This window comes from Diprion similis, chromosome 13 (assembly GCF_021155765.1).
Source record: "Diprion similis isolate iyDipSimi1 chromosome 13, iyDipSimi1.1, whole genome shotgun sequence".
Taxonomy (NCBI): domain Eukaryota; kingdom Metazoa; phylum Arthropoda; class Insecta; order Hymenoptera; family Diprionidae; genus Diprion; species Diprion similis.
Genome location: NC_060117.1, coordinates 6,356,038 through 6,381,467, shown reverse-complemented (window position 1 = coordinate 6,381,467; position 25,430 = coordinate 6,356,038). Strand labels below are relative to the sequence as shown.

Genomic DNA, 25,430 nt, shown 5'->3' with positions numbered 1-25,430 from the left:
TAACCTTTCTTTTTTTTTTCTCCTACGTAACAAGAATCTATCAAATTTCTTATACCTTTACAAACTCATGAATAAATTGCAGTTAATCGCTCGTTTCTTCTGCACGATGTGATCGAACGAAATTTATTTCTCAAAGAAAGAAAGAAAGGAAGAAAAAAAAAAACACGTCTAAAAATTGTTGGAAATCATTAATTAACCAAAAAATGTACTCTCAAGAAATTCATACATTATTCATGTGTTCAAATTTTAACATAATCAGTATAATCTACCCACGAAAATGAATTATTTTCCCAATGATTATCCACTCATTCGATTAATTCTCCTAGAATTATTTTGCATTCATTATGTAATAACAAGACACGTGTTGTATAACGTATACGGTGATCGTTCAAAGAAACGAAACATCTTTATACTATACACAGCAGGTCGGATCTTTAATAAAGCACACATAATTTTTCTTGGGAAATCATTTTCAGGTTTTTTCTCCGATAAAAGGAACCTTCATGTGGGGGGAAATTACGACATGAAACACCATTTACAAAAATCTTGGTGTGACCATTGGATATTTTTGTGTACGTGTATGAGAAGTTAATGGCCAGAGATGTAATCGGGGATGTGATTCAGCGAGTTATGGCGACCACCGGGGACCCCGCGAAGTCTTTCATGGGGGCATGAAACTTTTACGAGAATTTACCGTATATTGTATACGGCGTTTGCCAAAATTGGGAAAACGTTGACGGGTCAGGTGCACAGCGGGAATGCTCCTCTCACCTTCCCCTCCCTTTATTTTCCCCCTCGATCAACTTGATGTTGCTCTGTATAAAGTCACGTGTTACCCACAAAAATCGAAAGGTTACAATATATCAAATATGAGAGGTGAAATAAGCAGAATTTATCTGTTACCATCAATACGAATCGAATGGTACTGTGTACCGGGTATTCCAATCTGATTCTATAGATCCCACAGATCCTAAACATTCTACAATTCGATCGACGATTTTATTCCACTTCTATAATGTGTTATTCGCATTTTTCCAAAAGATTTTAATTTCTCGATGATCAGGATAGAAAATTGTCTAGTTTTAAACGAATGTGTAAAAAAATTTCGTCACTTTGAAATCTTGACGGGACAGATTTTCAACTCATCTCTCCGATGATCTCTTGACGAATTTCACCCTGGAAAAATATCTCAGGGTGAAGAAAATTTTTTTGCATATAAACTTGACGAAGGATGATGACTGCATTTACTTGTCATCGTTATTAAATTTCTCTCGGTAGTAAATTACAACCGAGAGGCTTACTTCGCTTCACAGATATTCAGAATCTCGTTTCCACGCCTTTAGCCATCCCTACGCATGATTGAACTCAGAAAGCTCTATAATATACGCTTGGAAGCCTGAAGCCTTGCTTCAGAAGTGCCTGTGGGTGAATATCGTTTGTTGTTCCCCTTGAGCCCAGCCAATCCGACAATGTCTTTTGATAACCGGACGTGGCCTTGGTGACAATGAGCTGGCTTAGGAGAGTTTAACGTGCTTATATCATAGGTATGTATGTACATAAATAAATAATACATACATGAATAAATAAGCAAACCCGGTTGCAAGATGAGGAGGAAAACTCGTTGGGCGAAAAAAAAAAAAAAAAAAAAGGTCGGGGATAAAATAAGCAGAAGCAATTTTTTTTTACGCACTGATCGTTTCGTTCAGGGGCGAGAAACCTTCGCAGCGGGCGTCGACGAAAGAAAATATTTGAAAACAATTTCTCTACTGAAAATTTCTTCCGTCATGTAGTTATACCTTTACGCAATACAGGAATAAAATTTGAGAATTTTTTTTTTCGATATAAGAATCAATGGATACCGATAAATGATGTAAAAATGGTTTTTACAATCTCTGTTTACAAGATCTGGTATAATTCAAATTTTAGTTATTTTTAATGTTATTACATCGTGATATCGTTTCGCTTCGTTGAAGTTTTAAGTATCTTTCAAGTGTAGTTGGAGAAAATTAACACTCCTGAGGAATGATTGAATTTCGTCAAGGCGATCGTTCGAATCAAATGATATATCAAGGATCATCGAACGCTACAGAGCTTAATAGACTTGTCGAATATACTTTATAATAATCGTCTGTCAGTCATCCGGAAAGCTTACAGGATATTAAATTTCATAAAATGTATTTGAGCGTGGAGGTGAATATTTTTAGCGTAAAATTTTTCAACTTGGTGTAAAAAAAAAAGCTATTAAGAATTATGAAACGGATGCAATTTATTCCGAAGATTGGAAATTCTCGACCCCGAACTTTCCCTTTCAATTTACCGCGTTCGCTTCGAGATTCTTCATCCGTTTTTTTCTGCACAGGTATACCTATACAGCCTACGCGTAATCTTCTTGAATCAACCGAGCAATTCACTTTTTACCCCGTTAGACGAGATGCCTTCAGCAGGATCCGTTTGCTTTACGGTGTAAACACGGCAAATTCGATTCGCCAGCCTTGCAGGATAAAGCCGCTGAGCTCGACTCGGTGACACCAGGAGTGACGATAAAACACGGCGACGGTCACGTTTAAATCGGAAATTAAAACGCAGAGATACTGATACGGTCTTTAAAATGGATGAATAACGTTTATGAGGCTGCATAATGCGAATTTTACACATCCACGAATCTAGGAGACGTTGAACATTTGTTTGAAACAAAGTTGCATTGAATTGCAATTGTTCGTAGGAGAGAAAATCTACATAGTAAACACCGTAGAGTATGTTGGATTGCCTAACAATGAGGGGAAGAAATATCGGTAAAACAGACCAAGCTTGTTATCGATAACGTTTGTTACCGATAATCTCGAAAACTGCTGGGACGATTGTCATGAAATTTCGACTAGTTTCCACAGAGTTTACGAAGTAATATGGATGTTATGAACCGAATTTATCTACTCTACTATTATAAAAAGACAAGGTTCGTTTGTTTGTTGTCGATAATTTGACAAACTGCTTGTTCGATTTTGAGTAAACGCCGCAGTATGCTGGATTGCCTAGCACTAAGGGGAACAAATATCGGTAAAACAGACCTGAAAAGTCTGTTATCGATAGTGTTTGTTGCTGATAGTCTCAAAAACTGCTGAAGCGAGTGTCATGAAATTTTGACATAATCTTCTGTGCTAACTCTGGATTGTTATAGCAGCTATAAACTATAGTTATGTTAATATAAAAGTGGCTGACGGCGTTCTGCGTCAGGCGTGATGCACTTTTAGGAAGGATAAAAAAAATAGATCTTTGTGCAAGCGAAAAGAGCGAGTTGAACGTTTATTATTCGCGAGTGTGAGAGTATTTCTAACCAATTTTCGTCGGCACCGCATCCCGGGGAAGGCTTAACAAGTGTACTTCAACCATGGTGAAAACTGGAAACAAGGAGAGAAAAAAGAACATGTAAAAATCCGCACGAGGACTTCGGCGAGTTCGTTCAAGTGGGACTTTCTCGAGAGATTACCGGCAAAGCCACGAGTCACGGAGGGTTTGTATAACTTGCCAGATAACAGCCCTCAAGAAACTGGGAAGTTTCTTATTCCCTGCAGTCCACCTGCACTACATACTCTACACCTCAAAGTATTGAAATAAAAGAGGAAGAAGACTGCAACGGAATTTAGAACAATGGGACCACTGCATAAAAGGAAGCTTTTCCTGCAACTACTGAACTACTGCTAATAGTTCTTACAGATTCTATTCAACTAATTAATTAGACTCCTTTATGAGGACAGATTTTTTTTCTATCTACTATTATAAAACAATTTAATCCGAGGTCAGAGTTACGGAATTGTAAAGAGTGCGAATTACATTCGCGAGCACAACGATTATGGAATCGAAAACCAACGAAATTTTTTTGTGCTATTTCTTTAAAACCATTTTCTTGCGATTCGGAAAAATTATTCATGCTGGCATAAAAAAAAATCAAAAGCAAAACCAAAGTGGATGGAAGTAAAGTTGATTGAAAGCAGTTAACGCGACGATCATGAAAGCAATTTTTTCTCAGTTTTTACTCTCAAGTGAATATATAATTTGTTGAATACTAAAAAATACGTCCCAAACGATTTACTAGGAACTTATTTCCAAAGAAATAAACGATTGTTCATAAAAATTGAAAGAAACTATGAAATAATGTTGTCTTATTTGTACGACATAGTGTAAAGCTTCTCAACGCCATTCGGCTTTTAAATGAGAAGAAACAGAAAAGAAAGAAGCTTCTGGGGGAGTTTAAAAAAATTCTGTCGCGCGTAGATTGCGAGCCGAATTTATACCCTGCTGAGCCTGGTTTATACTAGATAATCACTTAGGCGTGGTTTTGGGTTTTGTCTTATTGTCTGTATCATCCGTCATCTCCAGGACGATCCATCTTCAGCATGAATAATGAAACCTCTTAATTAGCCGGGCTGAATAAAAAATCGTTCCCTGCAGACGAGTTATTAAACAGATAAATAACGCAGGCACAGAGCTTTCACGCGAATGCCTTTACCAAAGAACTGTAAGGGAAACAGAAGCTAACCCTTTCAGACACACATTTTTCAACTTAATATTTTGGCCTGAATTTTGTTACTCGCTCTTTTCTAGAACAATTGATCACGAATCTGAAGTCAAAATTACATAACTTATAAATCCAATATGGCAGACGTAAAATCGAAAAAGCTATTAAAATTCGATGATTTTGGCGGAAACTCATTACTTGGGGGCTTCTGAGGTCACCGATCACGAATCTAAATTCGGAATTTGAAATTTTGTAAATCCAAGATGGTGGACCCAATATGACGAATGTAAAATCGAAAAAACTATGAAAATTTGATGATTCTGGCGGAAACTCATTTCACCGAGGCTTCTGAGGTCGCCGATCACGAATCTGAAGTCGGAATTCGATAACTTATAAATCCAAGATGGCGGATCCAGTATGGTGGATATAAAATCGAAAAAACTATCAAAATTTGATGATTCCGGCGAAAACTTGTTACTCTGGGAGTTTTGTGGACGCTGATTCCAAATCTGAAGTCAGAATTTGATAACTTATAAATCCACGATGGCGGATTCAATATGGCGGATCTAATATGACGGATGTAAAATCGGAAAAATTATCAAAATTCAATGATTCTAGCGGAAACTTGTTACTTGGGGAGTTTTCGGGGTCGCTGATCCCGAATCTGAAGTCAGAATTCGATAATTGGTAAATCCAAGATGGTGGACCCGATATAACGGATGTAAAATCGAAAAACTATGTAATTAAATGTTTCCATATTCTAATAATCCTTCAAGGTAACAAAGACCATTTAAAATTGTAAATAAACTGTAATAAGGGTAGGATATGGAAATTTTTGTATTGGGACGTTGAGTATTTCACTGTGACTGAAAAAATCAATCGAGCATTTTTAGCAGCGTTCGACTAAGTCGAGAATAGACGCTTTTTAAACCCTTTAAATACTTGCTCTTTGTTCCCTATTATTCTCAACTGTTTCACCCCTACTTACTCGTTCACTCAGCAGGTTCTTTGACCTCTCAATTATCAGCGCGCATTGCAATGTTACTTCTTCTTCAACGACGCCACATGCCACTTTTGGCTCTACGCCAGCCCTACTTTCAAGCTACTGAACCTAAAACACAGCGAATCCTGACCTACGTCAAACACATTTTTATTCCCATGCATTGGCGTCTATCGTATTTATAAAAAATCATTGAAATAATCTACGCTGCATTGATTTTGAGTATTATATATTTTTATTTGGAACAATTTCAAAATTCTTTTATTTTTATTCAGTTACACGGTATTTGTATTCTGCTTTTTACTATTTATTTATTTTTTTTTTTTTTTGGAAAATTAACAAAGTTCGAAATCATCAAAATCCGCTCGGGTATTCAGTGCGAATGAACGAAACATCTGGCTGCAGTCATTGTACAGTCCTTATAACTATTTCCATTTCTTATCATAACTAAAATAAACAGTTCTGGTTTCAAAATGGATAATGTTTTTGAAACTGTAACGGTAAATCGTTTAAATTTACTGATCAAAGAAAAGAAAATTTCACATTTCTTTGGAAATGTTGTTTTAGCTTTGACTTTGAAAGTTTGGATAACATATAGAATGAATTTGAAATTTGAATAAAAAAAAACAAAAAAAAAACAAGTAAATACAAAAATCCTCTAAAAAAATACTCGGTTAAAATCGTTATTTGTAAATCGTTGGTTTATTCCCTGTCGTTGAAAATTTTTCGTTTCAATTTTTACTCGCAGTTCGGAAAAAGAAACTCACGATGTCAGGTAGATAATTTTTTTCACAATAATATAACCGGAACGACGAATTTTCATTATTCCTCTTATCTCTGTACGAGCGTCGTAACGATTTTAACTCGTAGCCTGGCGATAATCTCGTTGAGGCTTGTGAATCTTTTGAATCTCAAATTAAATATTTAACTTCACGATTATTACTCAGAATAACAAATATACGTAAATCTATATTCACATTACAGTAGGATATAGTTGTTTTTTTTCTCCATGGGATGTCGAATTTTCCTTTCAAAGTTTCCATTCCATATAAAGTTTTACGATATATATATATATATATATATATATATATATATATATATATATAAGGAGTTTAAAAAATTGTGCAACACGAGATGATGTCCTCATCGATAATTAAGAATACTATGAAAGACCAAAGAAGAACGTTTTTTCCGTTTAACAATACCATCGTATTTTTCTTTCAATTTCTCCTCTACCGTGATGTCTTTTTTTTTTTTTTGTTTTTTTTTTTCTTTCTTTCCTTGTCTTGGATCTCATTCCGCAGCTTCAGTATCAGGTTAATTATATCGTTGGTTCGCTACATTTCTTATAGATTCGAAACCTTTCGCTCGATGTCCAAGCAAGTCAATTCTACTTTTACTTTTATTCCCCCCCCCCCCCCCCCCCGTTTGGTTAGATATTACTTTACTTCTTTTTACGGGGCAAGAATATAATCGCACAAAGTATTTTGCCTCACTGTAACCATCGCACGAAAGTTCCGCGAAAAATTTCACACCGTATACAAATTTACACTTTGCAAGAAACAGTTTCGTTTTCATTATTATTATTATACACAAGCACAGTGTCTCATCCGTTTACAGGTGGATTTAATTAGATACGATCCGGAAAGAAATAATCCACGCAGATCTCTTTTTCTTTCGATTTTATATATTTTTTTTTTTTTTGCTTTTTCTTTTTTCTTTTTCTGTTTTTTTTTTACTTCGATTTCCATAATTCTCATCGAGGGGTCGCCGAGGGCTGTTTTTTTTTTTTATCGCAACAAGTATAGCGAATTTGTCCCTCAAGGCGTCTTCGCATCAATATTTCATTTCAATGTATCAAGAAAAAGTTCTATCGTATGCGATTGCCAGGTCCTTTGTGAAATTTTTGGACTCCTTCTGAGCTTTGAAATTTCTACTACAAAAGTTGTGTCGTATAGGGGATGAAGGCAAAATCGGGGCACTTAAGGGGGGATGAGGATCTGAGATACCAAAAAAAGCATAGGTTTTGTGATTTTTTTTTTCACAGAGTACCTTATTTATTAATATTTTTTAACTTGTTGTACATTGTTTAGCAATATTTTAAGAATATTCTGCTACATTTTCATAAAAATATATTAACTCGTGATTGCTTCATGTGAAATTAAAAAACCAAAAAGATTTCTTTGGTACATAAGTTTATCTTGAATTTAGAGGAAGGAATTAAAAAAATATTCATTTTTGAAATTTTGGTGGAGGTGTAATCAAAAAACTCTGATTTAAACTTTGATTTGATGTTTTTGTTTGATTAAAAAATAAGTTATAATTGAAAAAAAAAAAAAATCCTTCGTTCAGAAACTAGTATTTAGTATGTTAATGAAGTGTACAAAGTTTAGGCGAAATCGGTCCGAAGGTTTTTGAGAAATTTTGACTACCGCATGGAAACTTTTTTTTGAGGTTACTTCGTTATCACAACTACCAATGGCTGAATTTTCAATATTTTTTTAATGAAAATGTGACAGAATATTCTTAGAATAATGCTTAATAATGTAAAATAAGTTTTAAAGTATTAATAAATAAGGCACTCTGTAAAAAAAAATCACAAAAATATGCTCTTTTTTTTTTTGGTTTCTCAAATAAAATACGCTGAATCTTTTTATTTTTCTTAAATTGTAACCAAAGAAAATAAAAATGATTTTCAGATGTCAGGGAATGGAAAAAAAAATATGTTGAAAATTTCTGAAAATTCAAAATAATGTTGATAGAAGTAATTTTTGACTGTTTGAAAAAAACATTTTAATAAACAAAATTTGTTTTATAAAAATTTAAGGCTACCCCATTTGGCCTGAATTACTTATTTTCTACTATTTTCTAGTATTCTATAATTCTTGTCAATTTCAGAAGTGAAAGCTAGCAATTTTTATAATAAATTCAATTTCAATATGGTCAAGTCTAAGAGGTTTCACACGGATTTTATTTACAACATAAATTATCAAAAATACACATTGATTCGATATTTCGAAATGAACTTTTTTTTTCTTCTAAATTCAATTAATTTTCAACTTTAATACAGAAGAACATTATGATTAATAAATTACGATTTAATCTTTCTCTCGAGTTTCGCAGTTTTGCAGAATTGAGGGATTTCCATTTCTCAAGAAGAATGAATGGCCAGAGTGAAACTAATTGCACCGTATTCCAACGTAGGCGGAACCACTCAGCAACGCGATCTGAAATGTTCCTTAATGCACATTATTATTATACATCGGCCATATTACTCCATCGTTCGTGAATCTATATGTATATATGTATGTATGTATGTATTTGTATGCATGTACCTTGTATATTCGTGAAGTTGCTTCGTGCAAGGAGACGTCTAACCCAAAATCGATGGACACAGGAATACAACATTAATGTTGGACAAGCAACGTGTACATAATTTTACACTCTTCGTTCATGCAGACTCGGGCTCTTAGTTAAGGATGTAATCGCTGTATATTCGTAACCAAAAGTGAGTCTCGTTCGCAGTATTGAATACTTTGTGATAAGATAAAGATCTGAATAAACAAAAATCAACGATAATAAAAGACGATAAGAAAATTTAATTTAAGTAATAATGATGCACCAAAAGTTACGAATAAATTATCTAAACAAAAGATTGCTTGATAAATTTTCAAGGAATGTTTTTCTTGTGGTGTGAAATTAATTCGTTGATTTTTTTGAATGTACATGAATTTTTTTATACATTGGAAATTTTCGTTTTCGAAGGTTTGCAAAAAGGCTGTATTTACCAAAGTATTCGTTCGGTAACCTGGAAACTTTTTAATTTTAATGAACAACGTTTCTACCAAGATTTAAGACTTTTCTTCCATTTTTCAAAATTTTTTTATAACTTTGAAAAACGGAAGATTCAAAAATGTGAGAATATTCTTTCAAAATTCGTGTTTATTCACAAAAATCAACGTATTCATCTCACATTAGAGATGAAAAAATATTCCCTGATAATTTGTTATACAATGTTTCTGTTAAACAATTTATCGGCAAATTTTGGCATTATTGATATCAAAATTCAATTTTCTTATGATCTTTATAGTCGTCGATTTTTTTCCAGATCTTCATCTTATCACAAAGTATCGAAATATTTTCGACTAGACTCACTTTTGGTAGAGAATGTATAGCCAATTCATCCTTAAACGCGTACAATTCGTACTGTAATGATTATCAAATGTGTACTGTACATACAACTTGTTGACGTAAAATTTAAAACGAATTAGCCTCGTGGTAGAAAAGTTCAAAGGTGATTTTTCATTCGCAGATCGCGTGTTTTCGATCCTCTGAAAATGAATTTAACATTCACTTATCCGAGAAGAGGAACGAAGGAAAATTGAGTAAACGAATCGGATCACACGTGATTCAAAATCGTGACGTGAATATCGGTTTTAGATAATTCGATATTGTTCAAAATTTTACAAAACATAACAACATATATGTATATTGTGACACAAGTGCGACATTTCAATCGAAAATCGAATTATGGAATTACCCATATAAAATTTATAACTAAAAGTTATGAAATAAATTTTACTAGATAAAATTTCGAGTTAAAGTCGTAATATTTTCATAAAAAATGGTGTTTCGTGAAACGAATCATCGAGCCACATGGATTCAAGTTATCGCTAGATATTCAATGATTTGCTGAAAAATATATGAGACATCGAAAATATGAGGTTTTTGAATTGATTTTTTTCTTCCATCCACCATCGTGAGATAATTCGACTATCGTGAAAAGTTTCATTTTTTTTTATCTCGCGTTCTTCTTCGAGCTTCAGGTTCGAAGGTGTTGTACAATGTGTGGGCGGACAAAGAACCTCTTTGCGAACGTTCAAAGGACTCTGATCGAAGCGACTCGAAATTGGCCCCAAGGATGGCGGGTCCAATGGACATTCACTTGCTACATATAGCGACCGCCGCCAATTCACGATAAGAAAAACGAATCCCTTTTTTATCACTGACAAACTTCTTTTCGACTCTTTCGATTTCAACTTTTCGACTTGCGGCGAACACTTTTTCGGCTCGAGAAATTACATTACAACTGTACATACATAACAATTAGAAAGCTGCAAATATGCTGTCAAATTATTATTATTGAGTGATAGTTGCTATTCAGCTGTTTGCTGCTGTGGTGTTATAACTCCTGCGACACGCCGCTTTTTTCGAGGTTAAAGCCTTCAAGTGAGACGTGTACCAACTGTCTAAAGAAATCCCTATATTGCTAGGGAATTATTTTTCCGACGAACGCTACTCTGCTTGGTAATCCCATCGTGTGTAGTTGTGGTCTGAGTTATTTAATGTCCCGCTCATTTTTTCCCCACGCAGATTCAACGTCGCAACAATTAATCACCATCGATCTAGGGTATTTTGGCGCCGTTGGTAAACATCTTATTTAAGTCCAGTCCAGCGCGAGAGAGAAATTTTTTTTGAGAAAGAAGCTGCACTTCTAGGCACACCATGTGTACTCACATCATGGTTTGGTGCTAAGGAATTATACAATATAACATCGTTTATTATGCATAACGATCGAATGGCTTAATGCGCATGCGCTAAGACTCGAGAGCAAGAACAGTTGCTTTGTCAGGATGACCAACATTTTTCAGGTTAAATACATCGCGGTGACCTGTCGTCTGAACTTACGACCGTTGGTTGTCCTGGAAAGTCAACTACTCTTGCCCTCGAATTTCAGCGCATGCGCATTAAAGCATTCAATCGCAAGCAATTCACTTTATATATACATATTTGGGTGGTTCTTGCAAAGATTATTTTTGAATTTCGATCGGCCCATTTCCGAAATCGGCTTCAAATAATCTGAAAGTAATTCCGTTACTTTTTCAGATTTTTATCTCAACTCTAACCCGTGATCGCAGGAGACTGGATTTTTTGGATTTCTCTCCAGAGTTTCTTGGGTCGCTGACTACGTATCTGAACTGAAAATTTGAAAATTCAAAATGGTGGAACCAACATGGTGGACCATAATCCAAAAAGTCACTCGGTTTTGGTGAAATTTGGTACTCAAGGACTTTTGAGGTAGCTGATTACGAATCTGAACTCAAAATTACGAAGTTTAAAATCGCGGATACAATATATAGTGCACCAAAATACCAAAAGTCACTTGATTTTGCCATACTGGATCCAGCATTTCGAATTTTCTAATTTCAAGTTCAAATTCGTAATCAGTGACCCAAGAAATCCTCCTGTACCAACTTTTATCGAAATCCTTTCGGTGGATTTAATGTGCTCCTAAAAGGGTTAAACAGGGAAATCCACCCTTTTACGGGCACGGGTTAGAGTTGAGATAAAAAAAATCTGAAAAAATGAGGAAATTATTTTTAAATTATTCGGAACTGATCCGAAGGTGAGCCGGTCGAATTTCAAATATTAACTTTTTATGGATCACCCTAATGTTTATAATATTATATTACATTCAGGTGCAACTCTGATATCTGAACTTGGACGAATTATTCATATTTACAGATATTAAAAGGGGGAAGAAACATGATGAAGAGCCGCCATCAATTTCGTCGACGTTTTAGCCTTCAGCCATCTTCTCTCAAGGAGGAACAAGAAGAAGAATTGCCGAAGAATAATAGGTGAGAAAATAGCAGCATCAGCATCAGCAGCAGCAGCATCCACCACGGAGAGCTTTTACTTAAACAAATATATATTATACACCAGAATCTGTCAAAGTATGAATTATTTATATGCAAACGTACACCGTAAAACTTTTATTTTCTCAGCACCCGGGCGAGTCTCGCTTATGCTAATACTAAAACCAACAAACCGACATTTATATTCCACAAGCTTTGACCTGTCACTTATTACAATATACATTAACCGATATAAAGGTGAAAGACAAAAATCAAAGATCCGATCATAAATCGTAGTTTTTTAAATCCATTATAACAATTGGGCTCGATTTCCTCTGGATATGATTATCCCGACTCATTCCTAATAAAGAAATAAAAATTTTATTTGAATATAAAAAATATAAGATTAAATGTACTGGAATTGAATTTAAAACGATTTACAAAACAGAGAAACACTATCTATTCAAGGATTTAAATTCACTAACATCGGATCGTGAGGGAATTTTCGAACGTGAAAAGTTGGTTCGTTTTTCCTTCCAAGTCGATTTTCGCGCCCCTATTTTCATCGGGATTAAGTCGAAGCAAAGCGCGATCCGTGATCGGACTTTTTAAAGGACTGATATCGAATTAATGCTGATCTCGTTTGATCCACTTTGCATTGACGATGAGCAGCACCGAAAGGCTATCAGAGGCGGACAGCAACAGTAGGAAGCAAACGGAAAGCTCGTTTCGTCACAAAATCGTTGTAATGGGAGCAGCGAAAGTTGGAAAATCATCGATCATCAGCCAGTTTCTCTACAACACATTCTCAGCTAAATACAAACGAACCGTAGAAGAAATGCATCATGGCGACTTCAATGTTTCCGGTATCCAGCTAACTCTTGATATATTGGACACTTCCGGTGCCTACGAATTTCCGGCTATGCGAGCACTCTCCATTTCCTCAGCTGACGCCTTCATTCTGGTTTACGATGTCAACGATTCTAATTCCTTCCTTGAGGCGAAGGTTCTTCGGGCCCAAATACTCGAGACCAAAGGTTACAGCGCGGTGCCGATCGTCGTTGTTGGAAACAAAGTCGATCTGGCTGACGAAAATCGCGAGGTAATTATTCGATGACGTCCTCATGACGTCAGAGTCTTTTTGTCGGCGCCATTTTATCACCACATAACCTAAGTTTGAAATTCTAATGGAGCCAAATCGTAGTTCTTGAACTTTCAAATCAATCATGTCATATAAATTAATTAATCATAATCAATAATATATCTGTTCTATTATTCAAACGCGAAAAAGACGTTCAACGATTAGCTGTTAAATTGTTTGAATTAGTTTGAATTTTTTCCACCAGATGTCGCATTGCAAAGCGACAGTCCCAATAACACGAGACGATTTGTCAGCCGTATACTGTTGGAAAAGTTTAAAAAACGTTAAAAATAACGTTTCAGCAGGTCCACTTTGTATTTGTACTATTTGTAACATTTCTGTTAGTAAATGCGAAAAAAATTTTTGTAAATTTACAAAATTTAAACCGATACCTGTCGATAACTAAAAAAAAAAAAAAAAAACAAACAAAAAAACTTATTTCGACGAAGAATTGATTGAATCGGGGTAATCCAGGTGGACAGGGAGAGCACAGAGGCGTTGGTGACCGTCGATTGGGAAAACGGTTTCGTGGAGGTATCAGCGAAGGAGAACACGAACATAAACCAGGTGTTCAAGGAGCTGTTGATACAGGCTAAGGTGAAGTACAACTTGAGTCCAGCTTTGCGCCGCAGACGACGGCAATCCTTACCACCCCCTCAGCATCTTAGCTCAAGAGTGAGCAGCGCCCACGTGCCGTCGCCTTCGCAGCTTCAGCATCTCCAACAGATCCGCGAACGAACCGACGCCAAGAGAAATTCATGCGTTATTTCCTAATCCTGTAAGTTACGTAGCGCCGATAATAGACTGACGATTAATGTGAAGAAATAAATGAAAATCCTGAAAGTTAATTAAGTAGCAGTTTAGCCTATATATATATATATATTATATATATACCTACTACATTATGTAATACATAAAACATATAATATATATATACACTATACAATAGACGATAATGAAATCATTCCGCGTCTTATAGTGTGATTTGAGTATACATCGTGTGTCTAGAACTCCTAAGAAACGAACCTTTTTTCGAGGTTAAAGTCTCTAAGTGAGACGTGTACCAACTGTCTAAAAGAAATCCCTATATTGCTAGGGAATTATTTTTCCGGCGAACGCTAACCTGCTTGGTAATGCCATCGTGTGTAGCACGACTATGTGTGAGTTATTTAAAGTGACGCTCATTTTTTCCCCACGCAGATTCAACGTCGTAACAATTAATCACCACCGATCTAGGGGATTTTGACGCCGTTGGTACACATCTTAGTTAAGTCAAGTCCAGTGCGAGAGAAAGAAACTTTTTTGGAAAAGGAAACTGCACTCTTAGGCACACCATGTATACTCACACCACGGTCTATAAATTCGCACAGTCCTACTACTTCAGTGCCATTCTATAAACGGTCCTGTAACTTCGCGAGGTTGAAGTTGAAGTTAGTAACGTTGTTGTAATGATTAACGGTTCGGAGAAACCGCCATTTCCCGATTTTTGGATCGTCTGAAATGCAGTAAATTGTAATCAGGCAAAAGAAATTGATATTTTGAAAACGTTAGTCACTTTGACGTCACTATAAAATTTTGTAATAGTTACTTTTTTCTTTTCGACGTTTCGCTTCGCTTACGTTACTAACTTCAGCCTCATGTGACTTTATGTTTTACACTCCATATGCATATGTTACGTTGATACGAAATTAGTACGAAATGAGTTACTTCCTTTATTCTCAAAAGTACAATTCATTAAAACGGGTATCGTTAATATAATAAATTAGTTAAGGTAATTTAAAAAATGAATCCTGTACTTTGAGGCACATTGTCGTGAGGTAAGAGGATCGATTTTCATCAAAAAGATCTCATCCTAGGTGAATTTTGAAAAATGGTGAGTTAATATGTGATCAGTAAACGAATACAGTCACATGATTTTTAGAATTTCAAAATTGCTTGTCGAAGGCAACAGTAAAGTTAAAAAGAATTCAACTTATGAAATTCAGAGCCAATTGTTTGTACAGGAAAAAAAATTTGTACTAAATGTTACTTTTAAGAGTATTTCGTACCCTTTCAGATGCTTCTTTGTTTTGTCCAATTAACTTCATTACTTTTGAAGGTATAGCCACTGGAACAAGAGGGCGAGTATCAAAATTGAAATTCTAAATTCGAGTCATGTAATGAAAATGTGAATACCAACTTTTTTTCATTAGCAGAATACATGAAAAAAATCAAATGAATTAAAACTGTCAATCGAACGTATTTTACCTGCAAAATGCTTGATTTAACATGGAATGCCTCGATTATAGTCGCCAATACTACATTTCTGTTTATTGCAAAGTCAAATCGTTTTCTTCGATTGACTACATTTTTTCAATTAAAACAAGCCTCGATATTAATTTATCGTTACATCAAGAACAAATTCTTGCAATAGTTACCAGCAAGAAAATAGAGTACGAATGATCGTAATCAAAAATAATTACTTTTTCTCGTTATAACAGTTTCAAATTTAATTTTAATATTGTACTCAAAAAATTGTATTTTTTGGTTTTGATGAAAAATTAAAATCGCGTATAAAAAAAAAAATAAAAAAATATATAAAGTATAGTAATTAGAACTAGGAAATTTAGTCGGTGTGGCTAGTTATACCGGAAGTCTGTACTAAGCCGGACAATGCTTGAATATATTAAGGGATCATCCTAGTGTAACAGTTCGAAAAATAACCATTTTTTGCGATTTTCTCTTCTATGGTTAAAATACGCTAATCGGTCTTGATTTTTTTTTATGTCAAATCAAAGCACTCGTGAAGAACAGAAAGTGAATTTTGAAACATTCAATTTTACTCTATTTTACATTTTATTTTAACGGTTGGAAATGGCGACGAAAAAAAAAGGCTTTTTTTTTCTTTAACAAAATAGACTAAATGGCGGCGGTTTGAGAAAAAACTATCTAATTTAGCCAATTTTTTTGACAGTTTTTCGTTAAAAAAAAAAAAAATAAGATTTCAAAAATGGTGTGAAGAATTTTGTGTCCGAATTTGAAAACTCTTTTCCTTGAGATTGTACACCGTTTAGAAAAACCACGTTTCGAGAAAACCGTAAAAAAAAACAAGTGTTTACAAATTTATTCTCTGTTCTTTGGTCTAATCATGAAAAATTAGACTGATTATCGTATTTTAATCAAGGAAATAAAAATCGCGAAAATCAGCTATTTTTCGATCCGTTACGTTGGGATCATCCCTTAATAATCTGATGAATTTTTTCATCTTATTCAACGGAATTCTTGCAAGTTAACTAGCCGCAAGTAACATGTAACATATGCATATATGTAGGTGTAATATTGCGGGTATATGTGATGTAAGCACAAGTAGGTTGTACGTTACGTTACATGTAGAAGTGCTCCACTATTTCTACTAATGTAATTACAGAACTATAATTACAATCTATACAGCCACTACTTTAAAAATATTACTCTATTACGTATAGGCAATTGCCCCGTAGTTTTGTTGAAAATTTTGAAAAGGAAGAATTGAAAATCGAAAAAGTGAAATGAAATGGAATTGTATACTCTATAACGATTAATTATTATTATTATAAGTACTACGACTTACGTGAATTTATGAATTGTCCATCGATTACTCTACGGTTATAAATTCATCAAGACTGTTCTGCCGGTGTCAAGAAATGGCTGTTTTTACTACTTTTTACTACTATAATATGAATGTAATGTTAAACTAAAGTGAGAAAAAGAAGTTTAATTTTTTTTTGAACGACAATATCTTCATGGTTTGGATTATTTTCAGTTTATTTTTCACAAACACATGATCCGGTACAGTTTTTGACTAGGATTCTACGAAAGTTTAATAATTAAGCATTTCTTCTCTCCTGCCTGATTATTTATATTATACAGTTCAGATATAATTCAACCACTAAATCTGAGCTTCTTTCTATAATCGGATTTCACGTAACAAGTAAAAAACTTGGCTTGTTTGGCCGATGTAGTCTGTTTTCTAAACGTAGTTTCGAACAAATGGGTCCATTTGTTATTATATGCACAAAAAAGGTGGCGCATTAAACATGATATAATTAGTAACCCAATTTTCCATCACTCGTGATGACGCAATTATTTATGTATTATAAAAATGCGCGATGATGTGAATAAGTCCATTATTAGACTATACATAATATATCTATTTTCATTTCTCTAACTATTAACTTCTACAACGATTATCACAACTCCATTTCCGATATCATATGACTGACAAATTTCTCTTCCCATTCGTAATTGCATGTATAGACCTCGTCATGAATTACACGCGTAAATAATCCGCTTAGAGAATTCAGCAACGTTTAATCTGGTTGTTGTATTTATCGGAAATAATTTTTCTCGTATCGTAGTTATGCAGCTGTTACAAAGGTCGTATAATTCTTCAACACGTCCAGAGCCGAAAATGAGATAAAATTAACAGCAAGATAATCTGAAAACATAATGTTTAAATTACGACGGGAACTTCAAACTCAAAACAGATGTAATTGTTTTGTCAGCCAAAATAACTTTGTACTGTTTTCTAATAAACTATCCCAACTGAATTCCTGACATAATTACCGAGTCTGTGTTTCACTGACATGATGAGTTTATACTAAAAATTATGCTTAAGGTGTTACGTACACTTGCAAGGCCAAAAAAACGTTTTCTTTTTAAACTTTTTTTTGAAGACAGTTTTCATTATTAATTGATTAATATTTATCAGTTTAAAAGACACACATTTCGAGAAGTTATAATAATTTTTTCATGTAAAAAAAAGTGATAAACAACAAGCGTAACGTAACTCATACCTGGATCATCTGAAACGAACAAATTCGTTGGAATTAGTTAAAAACAATATTCTCTTATACTCGACAGTGAGATTTTATGAAAGTTTAATTTTTTGACAAAACGGCGGATGTACAAATTAAAGAAAATTTTTTGTCAGTATGAAAATCTTGCATTTTTCGGTTCTGTAAAGAAAAATGAATCGAAAATTCAAAATGTTTTACCGTCAAGTACAAGAGAATATTGTTTTTAACTAATTCCAGCGATTTTGTTTGTTTCAGATGATCCAGTCATGAGTTACGTTACGCACCGCGAAAAAACGTTTGTTTTTTGGCCTTGCAAGTGTACAAACCCCTTAAGATCATCGCCGCGATATAAAGATCACTCGAAACAAGTGTATAAATGATTTCATTGTAAACCAAATTTTTTTCACCTTAGAAAAAGTTCGTCGTGCTTGAATTTTTATCGAACTGGAAAGTTATTAGTTAGTTTAATTTTTCAGAGTGATTATTTTTTAGGTACAGTATCCAGTCTACAATGTGTGTGTTAATTATACTAAATGAAATATTTAAATTTTCACCTCTCTCAGGGAGAAACTTGATGCAGGTCCCTGCAACCACATTGCTGGTAAATACGGATCTACGATGCTTATCGGGCAGAGTTACCGGTAAAGGTCGGTAATACAGATTGTGCAATTGCTGGTATCAAGAATGTGGTAGCTGATGATAAAATTTAGGCAATGAGAAAAGCCAGGATATGCCACAACTCGTTATTACACGCTAATTGGGAAGAATCTCTTTGCATGGTTTTTGAGAAAATAAAATTCAAAGCTAATTTGGTGCGAGCAATGCAACACACCAAAAAAGTTTTACAAATTCTTCTCACAATTGTTCTTGTTGGTTTTGTTTGTCCGCCATATTCGATCCGCCATTTTGAATTTTCAAAATTTCGAATTCAGATTTGTAATCAGTGACCCCAAAAACTCTACTACATAAACTTTTATTGAAATCAAATAACTTTTTGAATATACATCCGCCATATTGGATCCACCATTTTAAATTTTCGAATTTCAAGTTCAGATTCCTAATCAGCCTACCTAAACTCCCATGAATGCAAAATGTCAAGTGAATCGCATGTAAGGTAAAACGTATGCATGAAAGGGTTAAAGAAGATTTTAGTATTCACATTTGGAAGCTTCTACTACACTCAACTTCGCAATAATAATCTTTGAAGCAAATTTTGACAGCAGTGTTATATAAACTTGTAAGATTATAGACATGAGCTTGCGGATTTATTATAATTTTCAATTTTTAACAAAGTTTCGGAAAAGTTGTGAGCTTAGTATTCGAACGAATGCACGCAAAGTGCGCAACTGGTTTCTGGGCTTTATCGATTAGCTTCTGAGTTGGCGCAGTAAAAGTGGTGAGACGTGACGTTACGGACGCTGGTAAGCAACCATTGCGATTTTGTGTAACCCGTACGGTTTGCCTTTTATAAGCGATTTCATTTAAATTATAGCATCCCAAGGTGAGTCAACAGTTAATGCCCTTCTTTGCTTTAAACATGCACCTTGACTTGAAGATAAAGATACAATTATGCTCGAACTTAACGGCAGTTTCGCGGACAAACCCACAAATTGCTAGAGTTTCGGTTCGACAATTATTGAGGCAGTCACATATGACATCATTTGTGTTACTGATAACATTGCTGTGCAATCATTTTGCTGCATTTTTCCACCCAAAGCAAATCATCTTTTTTGGAGAGCTATTCCAATCATACTCTGCTCCATTCATTTTCAGAACGAATCGTATCGGGTTTCGAAATTGACGAGAGAACATGACGTTCGTTCGCGATTGCATGATCTTAAAACTAATATTTTCTGTCTACTTTTGAATTGATTTTACATCAGTTTTATGACAATTTGACTTTGGTAGTTCACTTTCATTTGCTGCAATGCCTTTCGGAAGCAATTCGATCTATCATTGAATTGTTTGTCTTCATTGGTGAAGCGTTAGGATCTCATGCCATTTTTGAAAAGTCTGAGAAGCTAAAATAAAAGAAAGTAGTTGAATACTGTAGTAATAACGGTAAAAAAGGTAATTGAATATTGAAACCAAGAAGGAAAAAATTCTTTAGAAACATTATAATCCATTCGTGTATTTTGTCCAGGTAACAAAACGATCATGCCGGGCGTCAGAAGGATGATCTTGGGCCACGTGTTGAGTGACACGTGCGCCAAAATGAATCGGATGAAAAAGATCCGAGGAAACGTCATGGAAACTCCTTTAAAACGATGCTTGTCCACCTTCGAAATCACCTTGCTGGGTATGAAATATAACCGGTATTTTTACTTCAATTTTGAAACCAATCCATCCCATTTCATGTTTGTATGGTTTTCCGTTCACATGACATCAGGAATCGGTCATATGGTCGGAGCAGGGATCTACGTCCTGACTGGAATCGTTGCTCGATATATCGCTGGTCCAGGAATTGTCCTAAGTTTTCTTCTGGCGGGGTTCGCATCACTGATGGCAGCTCTATGCTACGCAGAGTTTGGTGCAAGGGTCCCAAAAGCGGGCAGTGCATACGTCTACACATACGTTTCCATCGGCGAGTTTTGGGCCTTCATAATCGGATGGAACGTGATGTTGGAGCACATGATCGGTGAGCCATGTATTGGAAAAAATTTATTTCGAATTTAAGGAGACTAACATAAGGAAGGTATCCCAAGTCGATCTCTCCGATTTCATTTCTTTTGTAATATGTTATTGTAGACTAAGAACTAAGCAACACGTATTTCTTTTTGTCTGCCATTAAGCACTGCGAAAGGGTGAAACCACCCTCCAAAGTAAGGCATGTCAAAGGGTGTTACTTACAAAAATGTGTCACTTAGTTTTTGGTCTATACTTTCCTTGTAAGAAACTTGTCTTTCCCATTTTCTTTTTATAAAAGCTGAAGTGAATCTTGATACAGTATCACAAGATTTTAGTTATATGGACCTTTTTTCTGTCATCTTTTACAGGCGCAGCCTCCGTTGCCAGGGCCTGGAGTGCGTACGTTGATTCTCTGACGGGCGGATTATTGAGCAATTATTCATCCCACCTGGTATGTGGCTACAGAAACACAGACGATCCTCCCTGCTACGATTTTCTAGCCGCCGCCGTGTGTCTTCTTTACACAATTCCAATTGCCGCTGGTGTAAAAGCGTCAGCGATGGTGAACGCAGTTCTGACCTTAGTGAATCTGGTAGTGATAATAATGATCGGCGGTATGGGATTCTATTACGCAGATATCGATAATTGGGTCAATGACGTAGACGGCTTTCTTCCATTTGGATTTAACGGTGTTTTGGCAGGTAATTCTGGACGTTTGACGAGACTGGAATGATGGATCCGTATCTGATAAACAATGGAAGATCATCTTCTCGTTATTTTACAGGTGCGGCCACCTGCTTTTACGCATTCGTTGGTTTCGACTCAATCGCAACCGCTGGAGAGGAGGCTCGAGAACCAGCCAGAAGTATCCCAATTGCCACAATCATTGCCATGGTAGTAGTGACCACAGCTTACGTCGTTATAGGTGGAACCCTAACTGCGGTTGTACCATTCCGGGAAATAAATCCAACCACGGCACTACTGGACGCTTTTTCCGGGGTTCTGCCTTGGGCGAAATATGTTATCAGGTAAATTCCAGCTACTTGTTAAGTTCTGGATCAGCCTTGAATCGGTTTCTTGAACTGCGTGACGAGATATTGTACTATGACCGAAAAAACATCTTTTCGCAGCATTGGTGCCTTGTGCGGCATGACCACGACACTCTTTGGATCACTTTTCTCCCTGCCACGGACTATGTACTCAATGGCAAGCGATGGACTCTTGTTTGGCTTTTTCGCCAAGATATTTCCGTTCACGAGAGTACCGATCTTCAGTCTGATATTCACCGGATTGTGTTGTTCGTCAATCGCGTTCTACTTCGACCTCGAACACCTCGTAGAGTTCATGTCAATTGGAACCTTTTTGGCCTACACGATCGTCTCAGCGAGTGTGATTGTGTTGAGGTATCGTCCCGAGGTAACATCGACTTCTGCTACCGAAGCCATTACTCCCAGCACTCCAGGTTCTTCTATGACCGAGGGTCCAGACTCACACTCGGGAAGTGACTGCAATAGCATCCATTCATCGAATGCTGAGGTAAAGATGACTTGATGATAGGATACGATGAATTTCTTGGAATCGAAACATCGAAAGTCACTTTTTTGTCCAATTTGCAAATATTGGTGAAACATACACAACTTATCTACTGTCAGAATGTAAGATTGTTCAATCTAAACTTGGAAAAAATGAAGAAGGACACTGATATCGTATATTCACTGATTGGAAGTGATTTCGTAACGCTATCTATTCCGTTTTCAACAGCTTTTAGACTTGAGTGAAGGAACTGGAAGGCTCAAGCCCCGATATTCTTGGTTGGCATGGGTGTTGGGTCGTTTTGAACCAGGAAAATGTGTCACAATAGCTACACTTTTGTTCGCCCTTCTCTGTGTTCCGATGTGTGCAGCGCTACACATCTCGTTCAAACCGTCCACTCAGTTACGACTTGGCGATTATTTCGCCTTCGTTTTCCTTGGGTTACTGCTGATCATCTGTAAGTACTGTTAGACATGAACAGATGTCGCAAAAATTATCGCGAAAATTTAATTCAACACAAAGAGTACCTCACATGGTTCTCATAGGTCTTTTCGTGATTGGATGCCATCAACAAACTCCGGGACTCAATGCAAGGTTTCGTGTGCCACTGGTTCCATTCGTTCCAGCATTGAGCATTTTCTGCAACATTGGGTTAATGTTTCACTTGTCATCTTTGACTTGGATTCGCTTCTTTGTATGGATGATACTAGGTGGGTTCTTTCAACAATACTATGTTACATATGTCTTCTGTAATTCGTGATACGAATACCATTGAACCATTCGCTACTATCCTATTTTAAGCCTAACCATTAAAAACGTTTTAACGGCATAGGCATTAAAAATTTCACTTTGTGTGGCAGTTTTCGTTCCGTAAAGTGACGTTTTATACAGCAGCGAACAAAGTTGCGGAATAAAGTCTTTATTCCGCAGTTTTGATGCGCAGTTCGAAGTGCGCATCCCAAACTGCCGAATAAAGTAGCTTCGTCGAACAGATCGCGACATAACCTCACTCTTCGTTTTACTTTTCAATGCCCATACCGTAAAAAATATTGTATGTGGAATGCCCGTAAACCGTTTTTTGGCTCGGATAATTTCAGTACTCGTTCCCGGCTCGCCTTCAGCTCGTCCTGAAATCTTTATCCTTGCTAAAAAAACAGGTGGTTTAAGAACATGCGACATAAATAGCTATTCTTAGCAATGTAGTAACTATGTGAAGCGACGAGTCAATGTGACTAACTGAATAATTTTCACAAATCAATTTTGTTGTTCAGGTATGCTTGTTTACTTCCTGTATGGAATTCATCATAGTAAAGAAGCTACGTCGCCGAATTCTCGGTCAAATTTAATGGCCACCCCGGAGGCTGGTCGGGGTGCAAAATGGGGTGCAACTCTGGGTCAATCAAGTGACAAAGTACCAATACTTTCCTACGACGAAGCATCAAAATAGATATTTATAAAATTGTTATAAAATGTTTGTATATTCATATATCTACTGATTAGCTCAGAGGCACCTGAAACACGATTCACGGTGGATGACCAGTAAATGGGTAGTAAAATTTCTAAGTTACTAAAATTGGGTCCTTCGGGGTAGTCCGACCTCCAGATGAAAGGATGTTTCAAATTTCAAGAGAAGGACACTGGTAATTATCTCCGAAGAATACTCTCACTCTTATTTTTCAGATTAGCGGAGGAAAAAATGTTGCACAATTTTTTTTCAAACTTTAAAATTCTACATCGCGTCCTTCCCTTTTCCTTGAGTTTTGATGCTCCATGAATTCAGTCAAGTAATTCAAGAAATTGGATAAAATGTAGATTAACATGCGTGATTTAGCGTTGTTAGGACTACGACTCAACTGTTGTCTAGGAAATCATTTTGGAGAAAGGGTGCCTTGAGACCCGGTATTTTATATATGTACAAATGTTAGACCTACAAACCAAGACAATATAGTATAAATTTATAATGTGATTATGTATTGTTGAGCATTGTCGCGAGGCGAGGGTGAGAATATGCTGGGAAAACTATATATATATATATATACATATAAATATATATATATATTATAAATAAACGCTACAATATTTATTAATTTCAAATAGTTACAGAACGTTGTTGGGGAATATATAGTATCCGAAATAAAAAACGTTGTACATTATTGTCGAGTCTCGTTCGTGTTGACCAAAGTTTGCAGAATGGATTGTACGTAATACTGTTGACTACTAAAAAGACACTACTTCTTTATGGAATTTCTGAAAGGTGATTAAAAGTTTGTCTTTGTTGTTTTCGCAACAAAGTTAGACAATAATTGCACTGATTTGTTTACGAGGAAAGAAAGAAACACCAAAAATTGTTTGAAACAAGTACAGAATATATTGATGATAAACGTCAGCATATTAGTACTATAAACGGCTACTAGGTGGCGAACTTTCTCGATACGGAAGTAGCTTTAGAGATACTTATAACACCGGGCAGTCGAGTAGGAAGTTAGATACATACGGATAAAGTAATTTGAATTTGTTATGAAACCTTATACAAACGAAGAAAGCATGAATCCAGGTTTCTAGATATTTAAATTGATGTACAAATGCATCTAATTTTTTTCAAACTTGGTGTTGAAGATGGTTTTGAAAAACTGTAGAAAATTCGAATCGTCTCCAAAAGATCTAAACAAAAAAAATTATGCATTCAAAAGTTCGATTCAATTCTATGTGAAGTTGTCACAAGTATTTGCTCCTACAAAGCATATAATTGAAAACTTTTTTTCGAAAAATTCCACGTCTAACTTAACCGAAGCTCGGCAATTTTTATGAGAAAAAAAAAGCCCATTGCTATGTTTGAACGGTTTAATAGCATTGTTTCTGGCTCGAAAGTGATAAAATGAGTACGTAATCACAACCACGATTGTGACATTGACGTATCGACTGTCTCGTAAATATGAAAAAGGCCAAGAATTTTAACGAATCTATTGACTTTTTTCATTTTTTTTATTACCATCCTGCGTTGTTTCTAAAGACCTGTGCACTGGAGTTTACTGCTGAAAATCGTATAAAAAGCTCCATCATCGTCTCTGCTAATTCAGACACTGTTTGCAATCGAGGAACTGATTCAGCTGCTGCAATATCATTCTTGCAAAATGTCGTTCCGTCTTGTTTTCTTGATCGT

At 35.6% G+C, this 25,430-nt stretch overlaps 2 protein-coding genes across 3 annotated transcripts; both read left to right on the top strand.

Moving 5' to 3' along the window:
* Nucleotides 1–1,505: 1,505 nt before the first annotated feature.
* LOC124413934 (GTP-binding protein Rhes) lies at nucleotides 1,506–14,235 on the top strand. Its single transcript, XM_046894744.1, has 4 exons — nucleotides 1,506–1,544; nucleotides 12,039–12,154; nucleotides 12,824–13,253; nucleotides 13,767–14,235. Exons 2-4 carry the CDS (start codon nucleotides 12,060–12,062, stop codon nucleotides 14,064–14,066), a joined length of 825 nt encoding a protein of 274 aa, XP_046750700.1. The 5' UTR covers nucleotides 1,506–1,544; nucleotides 12,039–12,059; the 3' UTR covers nucleotides 14,067–14,235.
* A 4,516-nt stretch (nucleotides 14,236–18,751) lies between these two features.
* Nucleotides 18,752–23,913, top strand: LOC124413932 (cationic amino acid transporter 4). 2 transcript variants are annotated; one of them, XM_046894741.1, is made up of 9 exons: nucleotides 18,752–18,756; nucleotides 20,253–20,408; nucleotides 20,499–20,747; nucleotides 21,106–21,438; nucleotides 21,522–21,765; nucleotides 21,868–22,273; nucleotides 22,499–22,727; nucleotides 22,816–22,980; nucleotides 23,542–23,913. In XM_046894741.1, exons 2-9 carry the CDS (start codon nucleotides 20,267–20,269, stop codon nucleotides 23,715–23,717), a joined length of 1,944 nt encoding a protein of 647 aa, XP_046750697.1. In that variant the 5' UTR covers nucleotides 18,752–18,756; nucleotides 20,253–20,266; the 3' UTR covers nucleotides 23,718–23,913. The 2 variants fall into 2 exon arrangements, with proteins under 2 accessions (XP_046750697.1, XP_046750696.1); XM_046894740.1 differs by lacking the exon at nucleotides 18,752–18,756 and adding an exon at nucleotides 19,524–19,610.
* The last annotated feature ends 1,517 nt before the right edge of the window (nucleotides 23,914–25,430 follow it).

Coding starts and splice junctions, on each gene's coding strand:
- LOC124413932 (XM_046894741.1), top strand. CDS start 20,267: ATGCCGGGCGTCAGAAGGATGATCTTGGGCCACGTGTTGAGTGACACG. Junction 21,766..21,867: donor TGGGCGAAATATGTTATCAG/GTAAATTCCAGC, acceptor ATCTTTTCGCAG/CATTGGTGCCTTGTGCGGCA. Junction 22,728..22,815: donor TGGGTTACTGCTGATCATCT/GTAAGTACTGTT, acceptor TGGTTCTCATAG/GTCTTTTCGTGATTGGATGC.
- LOC124413934 (XM_046894744.1), top strand. CDS start 12,060: ATGATGAAGAGCCGCCATCAATTTCGTCGACGTTTTAGCCTTCAGCCA. Junction 12,155..12,823: donor GAATTGCCGAAGAATAATAG/GTGAGAAAATAG, acceptor GACGATGAGCAG/CACCGAAAGGCTATCAGAGG. Junction 13,254..13,766: donor TGGCTGACGAAAATCGCGAG/GTAATTATTCGA, acceptor GGGGTAATCCAG/GTGGACAGGGAGAGCACAGA.